We start from the raw sequence: 23870 nt of genomic DNA, 5'->3' as shown, positions 1-23870 counted from the left end.
GCCCGCTCCCAGCGCCGCGGTGCGGGCCGAGCAGCCTCTGCTCTGGGCGGACGCTCCAGGCCGCGCGTCGGCTCATCCTTCCTCCTAGTTCGACCCCGCGTCTCCCGCCCCGCGTCGCTGCGCACCCCCTCCCTGGCTGCGGGCGGACAGCGCCACAGCGCCGCAGCGCCCGGGTCTGGACAGCCTGCGGGGAGGCGCACACCCTCGTCCACCGCTCCCGGCGCAGCCCTGCCCAGCATGTCGGCGCTCGAGTGGTACGCCCACAAGTCCCTGGGCGACGGCATCTTCTGGATCCAGGAACGCTTCTATGAGTCGGGCAACCGCGCCAATATCTGGCTGGTGCGCGGCTCCGAGCAGGATGTGGTGATCGACACGGGCCTGGGGTTGCGCAGCCTCCCGGAGTACCTGTACTCCTCCGGCCTCCTGCAGGATCGCGAGGCCAAAGAGGACGCGGCGTGCCGGCCACTGCTAGCTGTGGCCACCCACGTGCACTTCGACCATGCCGGCGGCCTCTACCAGTTCGACCGGGTGGCCGTGCATCACGCCGAGGCCGAGGCGCTGGCGCGCGGGGACAACTTTGAGACCGTGACCTGGCTGTCTGATAGTGAGGTGGTGCGGGCGCCCAGCCCGGGTTGGAGGGCCAGGCAGTTCCGAGTGCAGGCGGTGCAGCCCACCCTCATCCTGCAGGATGGTAATATTAGGGCCCTTCTGGGCGCGCGCGCTCTCTGTAAGGGAGGGAGAGATCTGGGGGAGATTGGGGGAGAACGGTCCAAGGGATGCATGTTGGGAACCTGCGTAGCAGCAAGGGCTCGTTTTTGTCACAGCGCAGAAATACTATTATTTCTTCCTTCCTGGCGTGAAAACCCTCTCGACCAGAGAGGCCAGGCCATCACATCCTTCCCTACTCAAGACTGCCCTGGCTGGCATGGTGTAGTAGCAGTGCCTTTTACTCTGTAAAAGCTGGGCCCACCCCCTAGTCAGTTTCCTGTGTGAGATGCAGTAGTAACACGACGGAGACTTGCGATTAGGAACGTCTCATTCTTTTCCTTAGCACCTGTGTGACATTTCTAGGCGCTTTTCTGGCGAGACGACTTTTAAGGAATGACACCTCACTTAGAGCGCATGTCATGTTCTGTGCTTTTGAGAACTGCTGACTTCACCCACTCCATCAATGGTCCCTGCTGAGTATGAGCAATTCCCACCTGTAGGCTTAGAAAGCCATTTGAGAGCAATCTGCTTGTGTTTCTTTATCTTCCAGATAGGATTCTGTTCTTGGTGGTCTCAGGAGAGAAATAGCTTGATAATGAATATAAAAAAATAGAATATGTCTGAGTCTTACATTATGAGAGGTATCTTGTCTGGCTGAACGAAAGGCCTGCGGAAGATTAAAAAGGAGGTTGTTTCCGGTGGATGGTAAAGTATGTGCACTTTGGTATGGGCCTCTGACTCTGTGAAAGACAGAATGGAGTTCTGAGAGAAACTAATAGAATAGGGCTCCATTTCTGCCAACCACATGCAGGCACTTAATATAATTGAGCTAATTAGCCACAGCAGCAATATTTGTATGTTAATTTTTTGGGAATATTTTTGTTGATTTCATTTCATCTTTACAACACATTTGAAATGAGGCCACTAACCTCCAATTAAATGACCTGCTGCATTCACTGAGCAATATAGAGACAAAAGATAGGATTTGAGCCAAGGCACAATAGATCAAAATATACAGATCACACATAAATTCTGCCCCATAAATAAATTATGACAATTTTGTGTAGGATGTGAAATCCCCCTCTTTCCTTTCTATCTTGAAACCATCTTAATTACCAATTTAATTTATTAAAATGTTCCTATAAGAGATAGAAAGATCCAGTTGCTATGGTACAATGAGATTCACTTTGACCAGTGTGACAATGAAATATTTTACAAAAATCAATTCAAACTACAGATGAGATCTTCATACTTGAAATATAAAAAACAGAAAGCAAGACTCTATATTTCACAACCCACCAAAAAAGTGTGCATTAAAATTTTAAATCTAAAGATTAAAAAAAAATGCTTAGATGGAATTCTTACATTACCCGACAATTGGAGATAAAAGATACATTTAACATTAAATGTATTTTAATTTCTGTATTTCTTGATAAAATTAATACTTTTTGGAGGTCTCTGTCTGTGCAATTGATGAATATTCAGACTGAATCCTGGCACTCAGACCAAAAAATAATATTTATGTTAGTATTTATATAATAAAGTGAATAAATTACTTTTGATTTATTTTCTTTTGCTCCTGTGCCAGCAATAGGAAATGATGGTGATAGAGTGATAGGAATTTTATATATGAAGAATTCAAGCAGGCCTGAATATCATGCCTGAGGTCACATAGTCAGTGTGAGGAAAGCTGGGACTAGAATCCAGGTTTTCTAAATCCCAGTGGATGACAGAATTACAGTATTTTGGAACTGCAAAGTGTCTGCAAGCTTCCTGTATGATGCATTAAGCCTTCAGAGGTGTGAAAAGAAAGCTTAATATTTACCAAACGCTTTGAAGGTGATAATACTGTGTTAAATTAAAAGTTGTTTTTCATTAGGAGCTGGATCTCTTACCATCTCAAATATTATCTGATTTCCTCTCTTCTCAGGAATATTAATTTCCTGTTTCTTCTGAATGGTGTGTTCTGCTAACTTACTATTATCATAATCAGATGCCTAGAAGGAGATATAAAATATTTATATTAAAATTCATACACAGTTATGTACATATTTGAACAGTATATATCCAAACCACATAAAGTCTTCATTGTTTTAGTTAGCACATAAAGATGCTGACGTCATTGTTTTTTTGCATTTCATTTACTCAACTGAGGTTAATGTTCATGTTCGGCTATATAATCTTTTATATGTACATTTCTTTAATTTTTACGGTTTTCCTGGATGTATAGTTTAAATAACAAATAGTTCATTTAAATTGTCATGGAGTATCATAAATCTGTACTGTATCGCTAACCCAAGCCGACTTATAAATGAGGGACAAGGAGGACAAGGAGAGATCATGATACAGTGCATCATCTAATGGAAAAACAGTTGGCTCTAGTAGTAGTGAAAATAGTATCTTCCTATAAGAAGATGATAATAAACCTAAGGTTGATATGGCATATTTTCTTGAATGGGCACATGTTATTTTTACCTATTTTCATAGTATTAAAGTGATATAAAGTGCAGGCCTTTTGATCTCTATTATAGATGTTAAAAAAAAGTTGTTCAAAGTCACCAAGATGTTAGAGCAGTTGTTTCAAGGAACTTAAGCCATTTAGGAACAGAAATGTAGATTCCAGAAAGGTAGCAAATTGAACAAACACATCTATAGATAATTTGACTTCCACCTACGCCCCCATACTCCCCCCCCCCCCCAAAAAAAAAAAACTGAAGGAACCATGGTGTATCATTTTAAGTATAAATCCACATTGGATGCTGGAGAATAAATGTGGTTACTTAGCAGGAATGGTAAATCAAGAGCCAATCCCGCGCCGCAGGAACCCAGCTCAGAAATTAGCAGTAACTGGTTCTTTAGTAGGGAGAAGGGAGGAAAACTAATATAGATAGAATTTGTTGAAAGTCATTTAAGTAACTGTTAAATCTTTAGAAACCTCCCCAAGTACATGTTCCTCCCTCCTTCCAGTTTGAATACCTCTCTCCCTTCCAGTTAATTTGTTCTCTGGGGAAAGTAAAAAGGCTTTCTTGGTTGAGGAATGCCAAGAATTACTGAGCTCAGGAGTTCAGTATGGGAAATAGGAGGAATACATACCTACAAACCCATTAGAGATATCCAAACGATTGTGTGTATGTAAAAAATCATTACTAGTTTCCCAGAGGATGAGAGCCAGATCATTACTTCCCCCCTACATTCCAGGTAGAATATTTAAAAATCTTATATGAAAATTTGCCCAACTCTAGAGGGAGATTAAGATGCTGATGTCTAAGAAATTCTTGGCCTGATCTCTACAGTGAAACCTGGGTCACTAGGTCATGTGCATGTGCTTTAAACACCCTTTATCTCCCCACACCCCCACCCCGCTGCCCCGTTAAATAGGTAACCACATATGAAAAATCTGAGAAAATCTCTAACATGAGATCAAATATTAAATAACAAAACAACTTGAGAGGGAAATACTAGCATTAATGCCATCAGGGGTATCAGATGCTATTGCATTTATGGTATTTATGAGACAATAGGATGCTTTAAAAAGAACAGAACACTATCTTTAGTGGGTTGAGGAATTTCCACACAGCTCTCCATAGTGGTTGGACCAGTTTGCACTCCCACCAGCAGTGCAGGAGAGTTCCTTTTTCTCCACACCCTCGCCAACATTTGTTGTTGCTAGTTTTTTTAATATGTGCCATTCTCACTGGTGTAAGATGGTATCTCATTGTAGTTTTGATTTGCATTTCCCTGATTGCAAGTGATATTGAACATTTTTTCATATGATCCATATGATCCAGCAATTCCACTCCTAGGTATTTACCCAAAGGACACAGAAACATCAATTCCAAAGAGCACCTGCACCCCTATGTTTATAGCAGCACTATTTACAATAGCTAAGCTTTGGAAACAACCCAAATGCCCAAAAATAGATGACTGGATCAAGAAGATGTGGTACATATACACCATGGAATATTACTCAGCATTCAAAAAAGATAAACACATGCAATTTGCAGCAACATGGATGGAGCTGGAAGGGATCATGCTCAGCGAAATAAGCCAGAAAGAAAAAGAAAAATACCGGATGGTCTCACTCATAGCAGGAATCTAGAAAGCCTAAATAAGGGACCAGGAAAAAGAATAACTATAAGAAAGAAAAAATCAAAATCAACAAACAACTATGAACCAGAGACACACTATGAAGGGTGGGGGGCGGGGAAAGGAGGGGTTGGGGTCAAAATAAGGGGGTTGCAATTGTATGGGGAATATAAAAATAAAATTAAAAAAACCAGAACAATAACCACACATGTACACATTTAAAATATCAGAAATAGAAGATATGGCTGAACAATATGAAAAAAGAACAGATAAGCAAAATGAAAATTAGTACATAAACAGTAGAGAACTAGTGTGAAAAATCCAACATTGGCATAATAGGTGCATAGACAGAGATAATTCATAAAAATATCCCACAATTGAAGAGTATAAATTTCCATAGTGAAGGGCCCATAGAGTTCCTAGTATAATGGATGAAAACATCCATGAAAACATCCAGGCACATTATTGTAAAATTCAGAACACTGGGATCAAAAATTAGTCTACAAGCTTCTGAAAATTAAAATAAAAAATGGTGATTTGTGCACATCAGAATGACTGAAGCTAGAAAAAGAAAGCACAATGCCTTATTTTAATAAAATTGTTTTCCAACCTGGAATTCTGTACCCATTCAACTATCAAGTTCTCAAAAAATTATATCCCAGTGCTGTCACTTCTACAAGTCTTGTTAAAGTTCTTTTAAAAGGTCAGTTAAGCTGCTGAGGCTTTTGGTAGTTAAAATGGCTGGGGTTTTGGCAATTAAACCATTGGTGATGAGGAATGTCTGTGGAGAGCCACCAACTTGCCACCAATGGCTTCAGCCTGGACCTTGGTCACTACTTAGTTGCAGCTATCTGGTCACATGCCAGCCTGTAAATGTAAATATTTCTTTTTGTCATCTACTTTTTTTTTTAAACCTATTTTTTTTTAAGATTTATTTATTTATACAAGCACTGGGGTATAGGCCAGAGGCACGGGAGGGTGAGAGAATTCAACAGAGGCAGAGCAGGGAGCAGACCAGGCAGGAGGACTGAAATACACTGCTGAGGGGAGCAGTGGGCAAGATAGGAGAGGTCTGCTGTGCCATGTGGGAATCTCCCTGGCTGGCCGGGAATTGAACCGGTGCTGCAGAGGTTGCGGACAGCTTCACAGTGCTGTGCTCAACCCACTGTGCCACTGGGGAGGCCCATCATCTACTTTTTTAAAGGGTTTTATAGTTTTTGTAGTACTCTCCTTAACCTTTTGATAGGTTTAGTCCTAAGTATTTAATTCTTTTCAATGCAATAGCAAATGGGATTTTCTTGATTTCATTTTCTTCTAGTTTGAGTACAGGAACACAACTGTACTACAAAATCAGTAATTTTGATTGTCATATCACTGTACTATTTATTTTTTTAATGGTATCTTTGGGGTTTTCTGTATGTTGTTATTTTCTTTTTCTTTTAAGAATTATTTATGCATACAAGAACTGGGGTGCAGGGCAGAGATGTGGGGCAGAGGATCACCAGAACTGGGGTGCAGGGCAGAGGTGCGGCACAGAGGATTCAACTGGGTGCAGGGCAGAGGATTCACCAGAAACAGAGTGGGGGAACAGAACAGGTGGATCAACTGAAATACACTGCTGAGGGGTGCAGCGGGCGAGGGGAGGTCTGCTGTGCTATGTGGGCTGCTTCCTGGCCAGCCGGGGTTCGAACCCCTTAGGCCACCAGGGAGGTCTTAGTATTTTCTTTATTTTTTTTTTTTAATAGAGGCATGCTTTATTTATTTATTTGTTTGTTTGTTTGTTTTGTTTATACATGCACTGGGTACAGTCAGAAGCGTGGGAGGGTGAGAGAATTCACCAGAGCCAGAGCGGGGAGCAGAGCAGGCAGAAGAACCGAAGTACACTGCTGAGGGGAGCAGCGGGCGGCAGGAGAGGTCTGCGCGCCATGTGGGACCTTCCTCTGGTGGCCGGGGAGCAGCCGGGGATCGAACCGGAGCCGCAGAGGCCGCGGGCAGCTTCGCAACCCAGCGCTCAACCGCTGCGCCACCGGGGAGGCCCTTAGTATTTTCAAATAGTGATAGCTTTGCTGCTTCCCCAATTTGGATTGCTTTTTATAAATTTCTGTTGCCTGAGTTCGCTAGGTAGATTTCTAATACTACATTGAATAGTAGAGGTGAAAGTGTACATCCTTGTAGAAGTTCTTGGAGGAAAAACTTTGGTCTTTACTATTGCATTTGATATTAGCTGTGGGTTTGTCACATTTTGCCTTTATTATATGGTGAAGTATGTTCCTCCTGTCCTCATTATTTTGAGAGTTTTTTGTCATAAATGGGTGTTGAAACTTGTCAAATTTCCTCAGAATCTGTTGATAGGATCCTGTGATTTTGATCTTTCCTTTGTTGATGTGGTGAATTACATTGATCTGTTTGCAGATGTTGAACCATACTTGTATACCTGAAATGAAACTCACTTGATTGTGGTATATGATCTTCTCAGAGTATCAGAGTAATGTTGGCCTCATAAAATGTGTTTGGAAACATTCCCTCATCCTCAATTTCTTGGAAGTGATAGAGAATATGTATTAGTTTGTGAAGGTTTGGTGAAGTTCATATTGAAACCATATGGTCCTAGGTTTTTGTTTGGGGAAGACTTTTGAATACAGTTTCAACTTACTTGCCTGTAATTGGTATTCTGTTTCTTAATTCAAACTTAGAAGGTTGCATGCGTCTAAGTATTTGAGCGTTCCTCTAGGTTATTCAATTTACTGACATAAAGATTTTCAGAGTAGTCTCTTACGATCTGTATTTTTGTGATGCCTCTTGTGACTTCCTGCTCTTGTTTCTGATTCTATTTATGAATAATTTTCTCCCGTTTTTATTTTGTGAACCTAGATAGAGGTTTGTCTATTTTGTTTATTTTTTTTAAAGAACTTACTTTCGGTTTCATTGATCTTTTTAACTTTTTTATTTCTATTCTAATTTTTATTATTTCTTTCATTCTACTGACTTTTGGTTTTATTTGTTCTTTTTTAATTCCTTAAGATGTCAGGTTAGATCATTTGAGCTGTTTTTTGTTTGTTTGTTTTTTTTGATGTGTGCCCATATTGCTGTAAATTTCCCTCTTAGTATAAGATGAACAGTGAGGAGCAATCCCCAAGCCAGTAAGTGGTGCCCTTCTACTCAATGGTAGAAGGTCGACCTTCCAGACTCTACCATCTGAGCAGGGGCTGATGGGAAATATGGGTGGACTCTTCAGAGCATGCATTGCATGCATGGACTGACTTCATAAGGTCAGTTCTAGTCCCAAGGGATGGGGTAGGGAAATGCCATCAGAGCACTGTCTTTTTATTCTTTTTACTGGTGGCAGGGGCTTTGGGGAGCATTCGCTATTCTCCGCTATTTCTGTTCAATCAAAGATTGGCTTAATGCACTAGATAAAATTTTTAGCAGAATGGTAAATAAGAGCATACATCCTAGCCTGTTCCTACCTTAGGAGGAAAGTATTTAAAGTTTCCATTCAATGAGAGGTTAGCTTTAGGGTTTTCTATAGATGCCTTTTTATCAACTTGAGGACCATCCCTGTTTATTTCTAGTTTGCTGAATTTTTTTTTTTATCATGAAAAAGGGTTGGATTTTGTCATATATGCTTCTACGTCTATTTAGATGAGAATATGATTTTTCTCCTTTATTTTATTATTATGGTATTTGACATTAATTGCTTTGTAGAAGTCAAATCAAATAAATTTGATCACTATCCTATTTAAAAAATGCTGCATTTAATTTGCCAAAATTTTGATAAGGATATTGAGAATATTGTTTTTATAGTTTTCTTTTTTTCTACACTTTGACTTTTTAAAAAAAAGATTGATTTATTTATGTATACAAGAGCTGGGGTGCAGGCCAGAGATATTGGGGGTGAAAGGACTCACCAGAGACAGAGTGGGGAAAAGAACAGGCAGTTCGTCGAAGTACACTGCCAAGGGAAGCAGTGGGCGAGTCAGCAGAGGTCTGCTGTGCCATGTGGGCTGCTCCCTGGCCAGCTGGGAATCGAACTTGTGCTGCAGTGGCTGCGGACTGCTTCATAGGTTGTGCTACTGGGGAGGCCCCTGTCTTTCACTTTTATAAGGATAAAATTGAGTGAAGTTTTTATTATGAAAATCTTAATATGGGATTGATATAGTCTGATCTTCAATTTGGACAGAAATGACAGACACCATCTCTGAGCCCAGAATTTCCTTGTGAGGAGATTTAAATTATTAATCAGTCATTTTTGATTACTTATCTCTTTCAAGAATTTTTTTATTTCAACTAAATCACATTTGTTGCCTTAAAATTGTTCGTAACATTCATTTACACTTTTAATTTCTTGAGACTCTGTAGTGTTATCTCCTCTTACTTTCCTGATTTTTTGCAATTTATGTTTTCTCTATTTTTTTTCTTCTTTTGTCTAGCCAAAAATGTATCCGTTTTTGTCCCTATTTTCAAAGATCCAACTAAATATCCTTTTCTCTATTGATAATTGATCTTTCATTTTTTTCTGTTCTGACTTGTATCATTTCTTCCTTAATACTTATTTTGTTTTGCTCTTTTTTCCTCAACTATTGAGATAGAAACTTTGGTTATTGTTTTTAAACACTTAATCCTTTATAAATAAGCACTTAAAGTAGTAAATTTCTAACCTTTACATTAACTGCTTTCCATAAATTGTGATGTTTTATTTTATTTTTATATTTATATTTACTTTATTTTAATTTCAATTAAAGATATTTTCTAATCTCTCTTGGGATTTTTTTTCTTTGATCCATAAGCTATGTAGAAGTGTGATGTTACTTGGTATATCTTGAGATATGTTTCATGTTTATTTTTGCTATTGATTTCTCATTTACTTATTTTCTGGTCAGAGCACATTTTTTGTATCATGTATCTTACATTTATTAATCAGACTTGCTATATTGTCCTAACTTTACACCTTGGTCAATATTTCTTGTGCAATTGAAAAAAGTACTTTGCTATTTTGGTTTAAAGTATTATATATATGTCAATTAGGTCAAACTGGTGATAGTGTCACTTAGGTATTCTGCATCCTTACTTATTTTCTATCTACTTTTATTATGAATTGTTTAGAGAGGAATATTTAAATATCTAAGCATAATTATTGAACTGTTTCTCATATCATTTCTATCAATTTTGCTTCATGCATTTTTAATTTCTTCTAGATACATATATATTTATAATTTTTATTTTTTAATGTGCAGATTGAATGTATATCTTCATAAAACATACTTGTTTTTTCTAGTAATATTCCTTATGTAAAAATCTGTATTGTCTTATTAACATAGCCACTCTATTTCCCTGATTATTTATATTTTACGGTAAAAAATTTTTTTCAGTCTGTTTTTATCTTTTACCTTATAGTTTCTTACTGGTAGACTGTATAGAGATCTTCCTTTTTTATCTAGTCTTACAATCACTGTCTTTGATTAGAGTGTTTATTACATTCATATTTTATGTCATAATTGATACAGTTGTATTTAGGTCTCCATTTTGTAGTTACCTACACTTATTTTTTATTTATCCCTCTGTTACACATTTATTATCATCTTTTATGTTTAACAAATGCCAATTATTATACCATTTTAATTCCTTTATTAGCTTTTAGCTGTATTTCTCTGATTTTTTACTTCTGTGTATGTGTGTATTTGCTCTAGAGGTAACAGTATGAATCTATAACATGCAGCAATTTACGTATGTTAGTACTGATTTAAATCCATTAAAATACTAAGTTTGTTTTTTTTTTAAAGATTTATTTTAGGGCCTCCCTGGTGGTGCAGGCAGTTGAGCGCAGAGCTGTGAAGTTGTCCACTGGTCTCGGAGCAACCCACATGGCGAAGCAGACCTCTCCTGTCTCACCCACTACTCACCTCAGCAGTGTATTTCGTCAGTCTGCCTGTTCTGTTCCCCGCTCTTTCTGATGAATCCTCTCACCTTCCCACTCATCTGGTCTGTACCCTGGTTCTTGTATAAATAAAAAATAAATCTTAAAAAGTAAATAAAGATTTATTTTATTATGCATACAAGAACTGGGGTACAGGCCAGAGGTGTAGGGGGCGTGAGAGGCTTGACCAGACAGAGGGGGAGCAGAACAGGTGGATCGAGTGAAACACACTGCTGCAGAGAGCAGCAGGCGAGTCAGGAGAGGTCTGCTGCGCCATGTGGGTAGCTCCCTGGCCAGGGATGTACTCATGCTGCAGTGGCTGCGGATAGCTTCATGGGTTGCATCTTAACCCCTTGTGCCACCAGGGAGACCCCACCAATTTTGTTCTTAATATTGCTCTATATCCTCCTCACTATCCATTTATTGGGAAAAGTATGAGATTTTACCCTTATAATTTAACAAGTTAGCTTGCCACAGGTTAATGGATACTGACAGATGACATGAGGTTCCAGAGTTGGAGATTAAGGATAGTTTACTACTAATAGCAATAGCAGTGGCCAGAATATAATAATTTATCCTGATTCCTCAAGATTTAATTCCCACATCTGACAGAACAAGAGACTAAAATATAATATTCACTAAAGTAGCATTAATAAATTATATTAACAGGTGCCACGGATGTTCTGGAAAACAGAACATATATATACACATATATATATATTCCACAATGCACAGCACATTAAAAACTAAGTCTTGAAAAGAAAGATGCTTAATTTACTTTAAAGCAATACTTTCCAAAGTTATTTGACCACAGAATCTTCTCTTCTTTAATGTGTTATAACAACCTGCAAAAACAGTATTCCACATTACTCACTATTTTAAGTCATCATGAAGAAGTATGATGTTTTTTGAAATAAAATTAAAGTGTCATCTATCCCAATCTCTTGAAACTGTTGAATACTATGCTCTTACTGTCTCTAAATGCTTAAAAGTCAATTATGCAACATGTTTATCTCTAAACTCTGTTTCCATTTGCAGGGGATGTGATCAATCTTGGTGACAGACAGCTCACTGTTATGCACATGCCTGGTCACTCCAGGGGCAGTATTTGCTTACATGACAAAGACCGAAAGATTCTCTTCAGTGGAGATGTTGTGTATGATGGATCACTGATTGATTGGCTCCCATACAGCAGGATAAGTGACTATGTTGGAACCTGTGAACGGTTGATAGAATTAGTGGACAGAGGTCTGGTTGAGAAGGTGCTTCCTGGCCACTTCAATACCTTTGGTGCTGAAAGGCTTTTTCGATTGGCTTCTAACTATATATCAAAAGCTGGGATATGTCACAAAGTTTCTACTTTTGCCATGAGATCTCTTGCAAGTTTAGCCCTACGTGTAACAAATTCTAGGACCTCACCCTAGTATGTGAACTGATAATCTATTTTGATTAATTCTGTAAATTAATCCAATTCATTTTGTGCTGTTTAAAATGAATAACAGTGAGCATCTCAAGAAGTGCTTTTGTATATTATAGAAAAAAAGATTGAGAATGAATAAGCCAAAAAAGGAAATCTTAGTTTAAATTATTTTCTTCCAAATAAGAAACCGCTTAAATAAGCTTATTATTTGCCAAAGCTGTCATCTTGTAATATTTTCAAAAGCAAGGAGGTTTTTACTCTAAGAAAAAGACCTGTCCTAGCTTCCCATTTGTCTTATTTTATTTCCTAGATGACCTTGGTAAACAGGCAAAATATTTTATGTTCATACAACAAACTTGGTATTTTTAGTTTATTATTTAGAGATGTTTCTTGGGTTTGAAATACATTATAACTCAATACAAAAATACAAATTAACATATAGAATGAGAGCTAAAACATTCCATTGTTATGGTACTGAACATTTCATACTTCATTTTACTTATTTATTCTTAATGTTATTATAGTGTACATTGTGTGTTGTGTAATTTTACTTACAAAAACAACAATGGATTTTGTTTTATTGTAAAGCTTTAAATATAATTGCAAGAGTGCTTCAGTAAAAAGCTAATATATATTGTTGTTTGTTATTATGTAAGTGTAATATTTTTAATCATAAAAGTGAAATTCAAATGTTTGTAATCTAAATACAAACTGTCAGATTTCTCAAAAGGACACTGTCAGGCAAATTTGAAAATATACACATTGAAAATAATTTTTTAATATATCCTATTTTAATATTAACAGCTATTATAAACAAAATTTTTCTTGTTAAATAGCAGCTTCAGTATATGTATCATATTTTATAGTATCAAAACACCAAGAGAACTACAACATCCTAACATAAACCATTCTTTTACTAACATAACATGCAGAAAGCTTTTCAAATTAATTGCAAGGTGTGCATTAGATATTGACTTCAACTGAATTGCCTTTTTTTAATCCTGATTCACAACACCTATTCCTGTTCAGTATTCTTTGTCTTGAATGAAATGGAGTCTATATATGTCAAGTTATAGGAAAGGTTATGCCGCTATTCTGTAAAATATTTTGATTTGGTGCTCTTAATAATTTATTAAAAACTCTTGGAATCTTTCATAAAGATTTTTTAAACAGTTTTTCCCCACTGCCTTTTTATTATTAACATATCTAAAGCCTAACTGAGATAGCTTTGGAAATCATATTTTTTTATATTAAGAAAGTCCATCAATTTTGATTTCTAAAAAATTATGAAACTTCCTTCCCTACATCTACCCATGTTCAATATACATACCCCATGTGCATAAGAATCATCACGTACATACATGCACAGCATTGTGCTAAACACTGTGGAAGCTTAAAAAGTCAAAGTGAGTTTATCTTAGCTGGAAGTAGAAGGTAAACAAAAAATAAATAATATATGCAGGTTGATGTTAATACAAATTATACATGAGTGTCAGGGACATAAATGAAGGGTTGTAAAGTTTGGTTAGAGAAAGGTTTTTGGAGGAGTTTTTGAGTCAGATTTAGAAAGATGATTTATTAGATGGTAAGGATAGAAAACGAAAAGATCCAGAAATAGAGATGGAAACATTGCCTTCTAGAGTAGGTTATTCCTTCTGAAATTTAAATTTAGTTTTCAGAGAAAGGATGAGAAAGATGGGTTTGTGATTATGCATATAAAAATCATCCTAATGACAGACAAGCTATAATGCCACATGCCACCAAATGAACCATTACTTAAACTCAATAAGGAAGTCATGATTATTCCAATGTAGAATATCTTGGAGTTTCTTTATGATAGTCATTCAAGGTGGTAGGTCTGTTTTAACTGATAGTGCAACATCAAGAATATAGATTTGGTTCAGGGCAACTACAAAAAATCACTTAATGAGCCTTAAATATAGCCATTATTTTTATATCAGTAGCACAAAAAAACAAAAAAAAAAACAAACCAAAAGTCCTTAACCATTGACCATTTTATCATTCTTTAGGACTTTTTTTTTTTTTAATCAGGGTATAGTAGGCACTAAGTTTTATTGAGAAATATTTAAGCCTGATACAGGATTTCCTTATTTCTTAAGAGTGTGATTTTTCAAAGTACATTGATTTTATTTTTAAACTTCTCATTTTTTTTCAGTTTTTCAAATTGTACCAAAACATAAGACTGTGATATATTATTGCTAGTGCTTCAATGGAATTAAATTGAGGAAAGGATCTAGCATTCATTTAGTGCCCATGCTATGCATTTTAAAATATGCATTATTTAACTTAATCCTGGCCCCAGTGCCAAGAAATAATTGACCAGCTTCATGCAAGAAAACTTTGGACAAAGCTGGTAATTGAACACAGGTCTGTCTGCCTCCCAAACTGTGCTCTTTCTCTAATACCTGCACAATGACAAAATTGGCAAAGTGTATTTTTACTTTCCAAGATGCCACATGTGCCAAGAATAAATCAAGGGATGTTAAAGCATAAAAGCATATTTAAAAAAAAAAAGCTTTAAAAATATATATTTTCACCCTGACAGTGACCCTTTGTTATAATTTATGGTTTGGGAAGTAATAGTATATAATTCAAATTCAAAATGTAAGACATTTAGAAATAGTTTATATTATTCATATTGTTGATAACTTAATCTTTGGAAATTCATTTTCCTTATTTGGTATTTGTTTTTAATGGAGAAGTCTATAACTAATAAAAACCTTGTGTGTTATCCTGATATAGTTGAATAAATATCTGTGTGTAAATGTTCTTATATGGATAGTAATATGAATGTGACATGCACAAATTGTCCTCATAATTTTCAGATAAGTGTAAGTAAACATGTGTGATAAATATTAAAGTGGACATTTTATTTCAACCTGTAGTTGGTATTTTTTTGAAACAAAGGAAAAATTTATTGAATCTCTGAAAAACACTTTCTAAAAGAATCACTTTTTCTGAAAACTGAATACACAATGCACTGTGTCTGTTATGTTAAAACATGCATTAGACACAAACACAAAAACCATGAATCAAGCCTACATTCATCAATAATCTGAACAAAGCGAAGATGCCTAAGGAACAACATGAATGATTTGTAAAGGGTGGGCTCTTTAAGCACCATACAAAGAAAGGAGTGAGTTTGTTTAATTACATACACTGAATTGGACCTTTGGCACTAGCAATCATAGTATTTGTCATAGAGCATTAACACATAAATGTGCGTAGCATCACAGTAACAGAAGCACTAGCATTCAAAAGCAGCTTTTTCGACTAGGCAATGGACTACCAGAGCATGTCTGTTGTCCATCCTTGAATATACTGGTAGCAACTTCGAAATGAGAAAAAAGAAAACCCCTTTTATTATCTTTGTTTAAAAATCAAAGAAAAAAAACAAGCATCAGTTCAGCTATACATTAACATTTTCAAATTATATCATTTGTGCAAGAGAAAGATTAAGAATAAAAATGTGTTGACACCAATCATAGAGCTTCTTGTTGGTTCTCCGGGAGTCCCACTTCATAATTGCTGGCACTAAACAGACTTGTGGAATGCATTACCAGGAATTTTAAGAAATCACAAAGATAACTAAGAAATAAAGCAAAATAAAGCAAAGATCTGCTCAAGCACTGGTGTACAGACCAACATAATTCCAAATTTTACAATCTCAGCAGGTGTGGTGCTTTAGTGGAACACAACAAACTTTAAGTGGGACACAACTGGGACTTTGGTGCATCATGTTGATCTGCCAGTATCTCCGCATACTGCAACCTCTCAAACTTGTAGACAAAACGAGTGCCTAACATGAACTTGAAATTTTCTTTCATCCTTGCTACCACTTTATTATTATCTGTGTTTCCTGGCTATTTTTTGAAATCTTAGGAGGGAATCCATATTCTTCTTGGCAGGAAGATGAAAGAGGAGTTTTTGCAGAATAATTAAATCCCAGTAATCAAGTCAGGAATTCTTCAGAAATTTTTACTTTAGCTTCAGCTCTATTCATAATGTTTTTGTAAGATGAACCTCCAAGACAGTGGGTGCCTCTCATAGGGAACTCAATGACAGAAGGTGGAGTTTTCTAGAGCACCCCCCCACACAGCTATCCAAAAAATGAATAACTTATATGGACAATTTATTCAGAGAAAACACAAAAGGCCAATAAATACATACAATTATGCTGAATTTAAGTAGCTTGAAATGAAGTAAATAGCTCAATGAATACAAATCCTCTAACATTAATGTATTTCTCCTGATTCCTTGACCAATGACTCAATTACTTTGTTCCTTCTCCCCACTGTGTCTCATTTTCCCTAATAACTCACCAAAACTCTGTCTGGCTTGATATTGAACATATTCCTAATATTGTTTTATTTGTACATTCATTTGTTTATTCCCATAGTATTTGATTCAGTACAGTGTATTTTTTTTAAATAAATCATAAATTGAAATGAATTACAAAAGATGTATATATAAGCATAAAATATTTTATAAAAATACTATTCTAAATTTTTTATTGGCAGTGAATTTAAATTGTATGTATTTTTTAAATATATTATTTTATATAATTCTTACATCTTTTTCATCTTTGCACAATGTATGCATTTTCATTTTGGTTATATTCCCCTTACAATTGCACCCCCCCCCTTATTTTGAATCTAGTCCTTCCTTTCCCCGTCCCTCCCTCAACCAACACCCCCACCCGCCGTAGTATGTCTCTAGTTTATAGTTGCTTGTTGATTTTGATTTTTACTTTGTATTGATTAGTCTTTTTCCTGGTCTCTTATTTAGGTTTTCTAGATTCCTGCTATGAGTGAGACCATCCGGTATTTTTCTTTTTCTTTCTGACTTATTTCGCTGAGCATGATCCCTTCTAGCTCCATCCATGTTGCTGCAAATTGCATGTGTTTATCTTTTTTGATTGCTGAGTCATATTCCATTGTGTATATGTACCACATCTTCTTGATTCAGTCATCTATTTTTGGGCATTTGGGTTGTTTCCAAAGCTTAGCTATTGTAAATAGTGCTGCTATAAACATAGGGGTGCAGGTGCTCTTTGGAATTGATGTTTCTGTGTCCTTTGGGTAAATACCTAGGAGTGGAATTGCTGGATCATATGGAAGCTCTATGTTTAGTAGGTCCAGAAATCTCCACACAGCTCTCCATAGTGGTTGGACCAGTTTGCACTCCCACCAACAGTGCAGAAGAGTTCCTTTTTCTCCACAACCTCGCCAACATTTGTTGTTGCTAGTTTTTTTAATATGTGCCATTCTCTCTCTGGTGTAAGATAGTATCTCATGATAGTTTTGATTTGCATTTCCCTGATTACAAGTGATGTTGAACATTTTTTCATATGCCTGTTGGCCATTTGCATTTCCTCTTTGGAGAAGTTTCTTTTTAGCTCTTCTGCCCATTTTTTGACCAGATTATTTTCTTTGTTTTTGTTGAGTGTCATCAGCTCTTTGTAGATTTTTGTGATCAGTCCTTTATCATTAGTGTTGTGTGCAAAAATGTTCTCCCAGTCAGTGGGGTTTCTCTTTGTTTTGGTTATTGTCTCTTTTGCTGTGCAGAATCTGTTTAATTTGATGTAGTCCCAGCTGTTTATCTTTGCCTTCACTATCACTGCTTTGGGTGATGTGTCTGTAAAGATGTTTTTGATGTGCATGCCATGTAGTATTTCGCCTATTAAATTGTATGTATTTATACCAACTTTGTGGACAATTATGTTACAGGTAATTGTTTCATTATTATTACTTTGCTGTGAACTTACAATACTCTGAGAAGACATTAGTTCCATGTGTGAGGCTGATATAGAGACTCCACAATTGTGGGCTATCTTGCAGGTGATCTCATTGGACCCTTTCATAAGGGATCCCAGATTAATTGTCATTTGGTCCTTTCTTTCGGGAGTTAAGTTTAGAAGAAAAGAGGGTATAATGCTGACCGCATTCTGTGAAATAGGTTGAAGGAATATGGGAATGTGAACTTTTAGTAATCAACTTTTAGTATATATCTTTGCTAAATCCCTTTTTCAAATGTGAATTCCAGTTCAACATGATTTCCTCCAGATATCCTGTTTTAACTTCTACTCATAATAACACTCTAGTCAGGAGCAGATCTTAGTTTTGTGTAGCCTGAATCTTTTGCAATTTGAGGGCACTGAGGGAAAGTATTAAAAATAACTTAGTTTCATAATTAAAAACAAGCAAAAAATGACCATTTAAACATATTTTAAAAAGATTTATTTTTATTTATGCATACAAGAACTGGAGTGCAGAGGTGTGGGGTGATATGAAGATTCACCAGAGACAGAGTGGGTTGCAGAACAGGCAGATCGACTGAAATACACTGGAGCATTGGGTGAGACAGGAGAGGTCTGCCTGGCCATGTGGGTTGAACTGATGCTGCCGGTGATAGCTTGATAGTGCTGAGACTTTAACCCCTGCTCCACCAGAGAGACCCCATTTAAACACATTTCTTTTTTTTTTTAAATTTTTTTTTTTTTTATAGAGGCATGTTTTATTTATTTGTTTGTTTGTTTTGTTTATACAAGCACTGGGTACAGTCAAGCGCAGGAGGGTGAGAGAATTCACCAGAGCCAGAGCAGGGAGCAGAGCAGGCAGAAGGACCGAAGTACACTGCTGAGGGGAGCAGCGGGCGGCAGGAGAGGTCTGCGCGCCATGTGGGACCCTCCTTCGGTGGCTGGGGAGCAGCCGGGGATCGAACTGGCGCTGCAGAGGCAGAGGCCGCGGGCAGCTTCGCAACCCAGCGCTCAACCGCTGCGCCACCGGGGAGGCCCTAAACACATTTCTTAAGTGCCTCCAGTACCTTGAAAGGGACCATTCAAGTGGTAGGCCCTGAAGCTAAGACTACTTAACTTCAAAGTAAATGTAAATTAGATTCCAGGCTTCCCTGAGGTGGGGAAGAAAGAGTTGCTTAGGAGCATAATAATATTAGGGAGGGACTTGGCAGTCTACACCGAATTTGAGTCAAAAATCCTTCATCCCAGCTCCCAGAGCACAGGGTACTATTAATTTCTAAGGAGGAGTTTGTGTTATAGTAAGATTGCTTCTTGATTTTCCTCATTCCTTTTTCAGATTTTCATGTTTTCCAAATCAGTTTTCATTCATCTGTCACTTTCAGTGTCAAAACTATTGATGCTATTGTTTCCTTTATTGTTCAGGCTGTTCATGCTGTTTCTGTGAATTTATGCCATTAAAAAACATGATGTTACTGTTATTTTACTGAATTTCAGAAAGGACCACAGGTTAAAGTATGTGATCAACCTGCCACTCTTAATCCAAAACCAGAATGTGCCACATAACACCCTAAAATTGCCCCCCAAATGGACTGGAGCACTTTATACTTTTAATAGCATAGCATGAAACATCCACTTACCTTTTACCCTTGCCAACATTTCATATTTCAAAGCTTTACTTTTTTTTTTAAAGATTTATTTGTTTATTTGTTTATTTATTTATTTATTTATACAAGCACTGGGTACAGTCAGAAGCGTGGGAGGGTGAGAGAATTCACCAGAGCCAGAGCGGGGAGCAGAGCAGGCAGAAGGCCAAAGCACACTGCTGAGGGGAGCAGCCGGTGGCAGGAGAGGTCTGCGCGCCATGTGGGACCCTCCTCCAGTGGCCGGGGAGCAGCCAGGGAGCGAACCGGCGCCGCGGAGGCTGCGGGCAGCTTCGGAACCCAGTGCTCAATCGTTGTGCCACTGGGGAGGCCCTCAAAGCTTTACTTTCAAGGACTAATTTTGAGTTTCAGTGACAGAAACGTCTCAAGACCAATGCATAAATTAGTTTCTAATTTTGCCTTAGTTTCCCTTGAAGTTTGAAAAATTAGAAAAAAAAAATGTGCTAGTTGTCATAACATCAATATTCAGTGATGTCAGAAAATGTAGGACAGTTACAGTTACAAATTTGGCATTCGTGTACATCTCTTTCCCCAGTGAGTAGTTTATGAGTTTAATCTTATGTGATCAATACTTTGGACCATGATGAGAATGAGTCTCTGGCCTGCAATTTAGGAAACTAGGTTCTATTGACTTTGGACCTCATCTCATCATTGCTACCTTCCACTACAATGTTTTGACTCATACTCTGTAACAGTTGATAGTGATGAAGATTCTATGTTCTCAAGAAAAGATTAAATTACATTCAATAAGCTTTTAGGAAAACAAGAATTCTATGACACAATTTAGAACTACTTGTATCCCTTCAAAAAATACTTTTTGAAGCTCACAGAAGGATCCACAGCTATCCAGAAAACTGACGCCCAGGATACTTTATTTCTGAAGGTGTCCAGGTTTCATCACATCAATTACTGGCCTTTCCAGCACTGCATGGAAATCCATTCACCATTATTAAATAAAATCCTGATGCTCTTTCTTCACCCTTGAGTATACTATGCTGAATAAAGCTTCTTTAAAACTGTGTACATTAGCTCAACACATATTGATTTCTGTAATGACTGCTTATATATCTCAGGTAATCTCAGAGCTCCTCCAAAGTGAATTACGAGTAGATCATAAACTCTAAGTTTAGGCAGGACTGACTAAGAACTGCCTTCCAGCTTTTAAAAAAGTCAGTCCAGAGGTATTTGGGTGATAGATATTTTAATATCTTTACATACAAGAAAGAAATAAAAATTCTCAGCCTTGACTGTACATTTAAATCATACAGAAGTTTAAAAAACCATACATTTCCAGAATGCACACAAACTGATATAAGAAATATATTGGGGGGTTCTAAAATTTTAAAAGACTAGATATCTGAATGTTTAGAAGGTCCAAAGGTGATTCTGATGCTCAGACTATGAGTTAAAGCCATTGCTAGAGGGGCCTCCCTGATGGCCTAGGGGTTAAATCTGAGCACTATCACTGCTATGGCCTGAGTTCGATCCCTTGCCAGGAAGAAATTCCATCCCTGCCAGGAAGAAATTCCAAATGGTGCAGCAGAATTCTGTCTGCCTGCCACTGCTTCCCTTAGCAGTGTCCTTCAGTAAACATGCCTGTTCTGTTTCCCACTCTGTCTCTGGTGAATCCTCTCACCCCCTTGTAACTCTGGCCTACATCCCAGTTCTTGTACACAAAAATAAGTAAATTAAAAAAAAAAAAAAAGAACCACTGCTAGAAAGAAATAATCATTTTTTCATTTTGAATGCTGGTTTAGCTAACTTTAATTGACTGATTTCTTAACCCATATTTCCCCCCATCTTTTACAAGATTTCCAGCAAATATTATTTTTTAATTTAAAAAAATCCAGCAAATACTATTTTTTAATTTTAAAAAATCCAATATGGTCCATCTCTCCTGTTCTGAAGTTTTAGATGAGCAAGAATGCCTGTTCCAGTTTTCTTTTATATTAGTGACTGATAGTGATAGTCACTTTGAGTGGTTCAAGGATGAACAACAGCTATTGCTTCAATGAGGGAATGGTAGCTGGCAAATTCCTATTAGGACAACTAGCTGTATTGCTGGTGATAGAGTCTCTCAGAAATCTCTTTAGTTTTTCTACCAGCCTTTGTCTCATTGCCAGATTCTTTAACTTTTTTTATTGTCCATCCATTATGGATTGAATAGTTTTAAAAGGTAGAATTCTACTTATGAGGCTTTTCTTAAAAGGGAGTTGGATTTTCTTGTGTTTTTATAAATTATGACTTCAGCAAAGCAGTATCAGATTCCATGGAGACACAGTATGTGGTTATTCAGGTACCTGGCACCTTAGGTTGAATAATTCCATGTGTCTGTCTTAGCATATATGTTATTTGTTGGGAAGTGGGATTTTTTTTCCCCCCCGAGGGAGCTAAAACTTGTGATTTTGCTAAATCATTGCAGATATCCCAGGACCATTTGAAACACAAAAACAAAAAAATCCTTGTGACCAACTACCTAATTTGTGGGACCAGTTTCATACTCAAAATTTATAAAGAATTTCAATAGGAATACAGAGCATTAAACTGAATGCAGAGTGCTGCATTGAGGTTTACAAGGTAGTGGCAAAATGAAGATGCTATATTTGCTTCCTCGAGGTACAACTAAATCGCAGTAAAAACTAAATTGCAGTAAGGCAAAAAAAAAAACCAAAAACCCAAAAAACAGGAAAAAAATGAATGACTACAGAACACACTAGGAACAATGATCTGGAGGAAAGAGCTAGGAAAAACTTTAAGGGAACTTTGTTCGTAGTGATACATGGGCAGTAAAACTCACAAAGGGAGGGGAGGCTTCTGTGGAGAGCCCCATATAGCAGCTGACTTGGGCACTTGCCAACACTGGAGACTCCTGAGCTCTCACTCTTTCCACCACTGCTACCCTGTTCCCACTTTCCATAAAATCTCATCTGAATTATTGCTATAGCAATTTCTAACTGATCTCTGTTTTCCTGCCTTGATTCCTTGAGAGTATTCTCAACAAAATTCATAAGGTAGATTACATCTTTCCTCTCCCCAAAACTTTTCATAAATTTTTTTCATTCCAAATAAAAATTAAGTCCTAATGATGGTCTACATAGTTTTATAAATGCTACTAATCTACCTCTTTAAAATTCTGATCTCTTCCATTATGCCCCAACTTTTTCAGCTTCTGTCCCAATTACCCCCTTATAGCTCTTTGAATATCAAACACATTTTCAGGGTAGTATTTATCAAATGAATAACTGAGGAAGTCCACAGAAGACTATTTTAGGAAAATCTTTGCTCTATGTTCAAGTATTTGGGGTGGTGAGAATGATTACCCAAGTGATTGGATAGTTACACGTACTAGTGAGGATCCTAATAACTTATGATCCCATAGGGTTTGAAAATAAAAGAGATCACTGACATGAAAGGAAGAGCTGTTGTACAATGGTGTCATTCTGACTCAACAGAAAATCTTGTTGCAAAATGAACTCTCTTAATTTCCTTGACTCTTTCCTTTTAAAAATTCCATCATCATCTTGATGTCACCCAAGTTTGTCTCTTCTCAACCTTTTTTATCATCTATTTCAGGTCTCTTTTCCTCTAATCTTGAGCACTATCATTAGAATTATTTCCCTAAAATACTGGTTTTAATTGATTCTTTCCAGGTCAATATCAATACATTTATTTACTGATGGTGAAAACTACTGGCAGTGAAGCTTGTTACTACAGGTAGAGAAGTTGAGGTGTATATTTGTTCTTATTGCTGTACAGTAAGTTCAGAGCAAAATAATAATAATGAGATTTAATTACCTGTAACATAATTGTCCACATAGTTGGTATAATTAGATACAATTATAAAGTATGGCCAGAAAAATTCAGAAAAGTAATTTTACAAATGGTATTTTATGATTATAATGTTTTATGCTTATATATGCATCTGCTATAATTCATTTCTATTTATGATTTATTTTAAATATACAAAATACTTTGTATTCGAAGTATACAAACTACTTTGAATCAAATACTATGGGAATAAACGAATATACAAACAAAAAATATTGGGAATGTGTTCTATATCAAGCCAGATAGAGATTCTGGTGAGTTATTAGGAAAAATGAGACATGATGGGGAAAAGACACAAAAGTAATTGAGTCATTAGTCAAGGAATCAAAAGAAATATTTATATAGAGAGGATTTGTATCCATTGAGCTATTTATGTCATGTCAAGCTTTTGAAAATATATGACCATAAAACAGATAATAAAATGGACTTTTTTTTTCATTGTATGATTTTTTTTTGAGGTAATGTTGGTTCAGA

General features: G+C 36.9%; 1 protein-coding gene and 1 pseudogene across 1 annotated transcript; one reads left to right on the top strand and one right to left on the bottom strand.

The window, feature by feature from the left end:
- The first annotated feature begins 158 nt into the window (after window positions 1–158).
- Window positions 159–15046, top strand: MBLAC2 (metallo-beta-lactamase domain containing 2). Its single transcript, XM_037530197.2, has 2 exons — window positions 159–691; window positions 11747–15046. The coding sequence occupies exons 1-2, from the start codon at window positions 238–240 to the stop codon at window positions 12130–12132; spliced, it is 840 nt and encodes a 279-aa protein (XP_037386094.1). The 5' UTR covers window positions 159–237; the 3' UTR covers window positions 12133–15046.
- Window positions 15047–15631: 585 nt separating this feature from the next.
- Window positions 15632–16199, bottom strand: LOC119261206 (mortality factor 4-like protein 1; annotated as a pseudogene).
- Between the last annotated feature and the right edge of the window lie 7671 nt (window positions 16200–23870).

This window comes from Talpa occidentalis, unplaced genomic scaffold, assembly GCF_014898055.3.
Source record: "Talpa occidentalis isolate TD23 unplaced genomic scaffold, MPIMG_talOcc4v2.1 talOcc4.6, whole genome shotgun sequence".
Lineage (NCBI taxonomy): Eukaryota > Metazoa > Chordata > Mammalia > Eulipotyphla > Talpidae > Talpa > Talpa occidentalis.
The sequence above is the reverse complement of the archived record's forward strand: the minus strand, read 5'-3'. Positions and strand labels throughout refer to the sequence as shown.

Bases quoted from the DNA above. Each gene is read 5' to 3' on its own strand.
- MBLAC2 (XM_037530197.2), top strand. From the start codon at position 238: ATGTCGGCGCTCGAGTGGTACGCCCACAAGTCCCTGGGCGACGGCATC. The intron at 692-11,746 runs GTAATATTAGGG...TTCCATTTGCAG, and splicing joins CACCCTCATCCTGCAGGATG to GGGATGTGATCAATCTTGGT.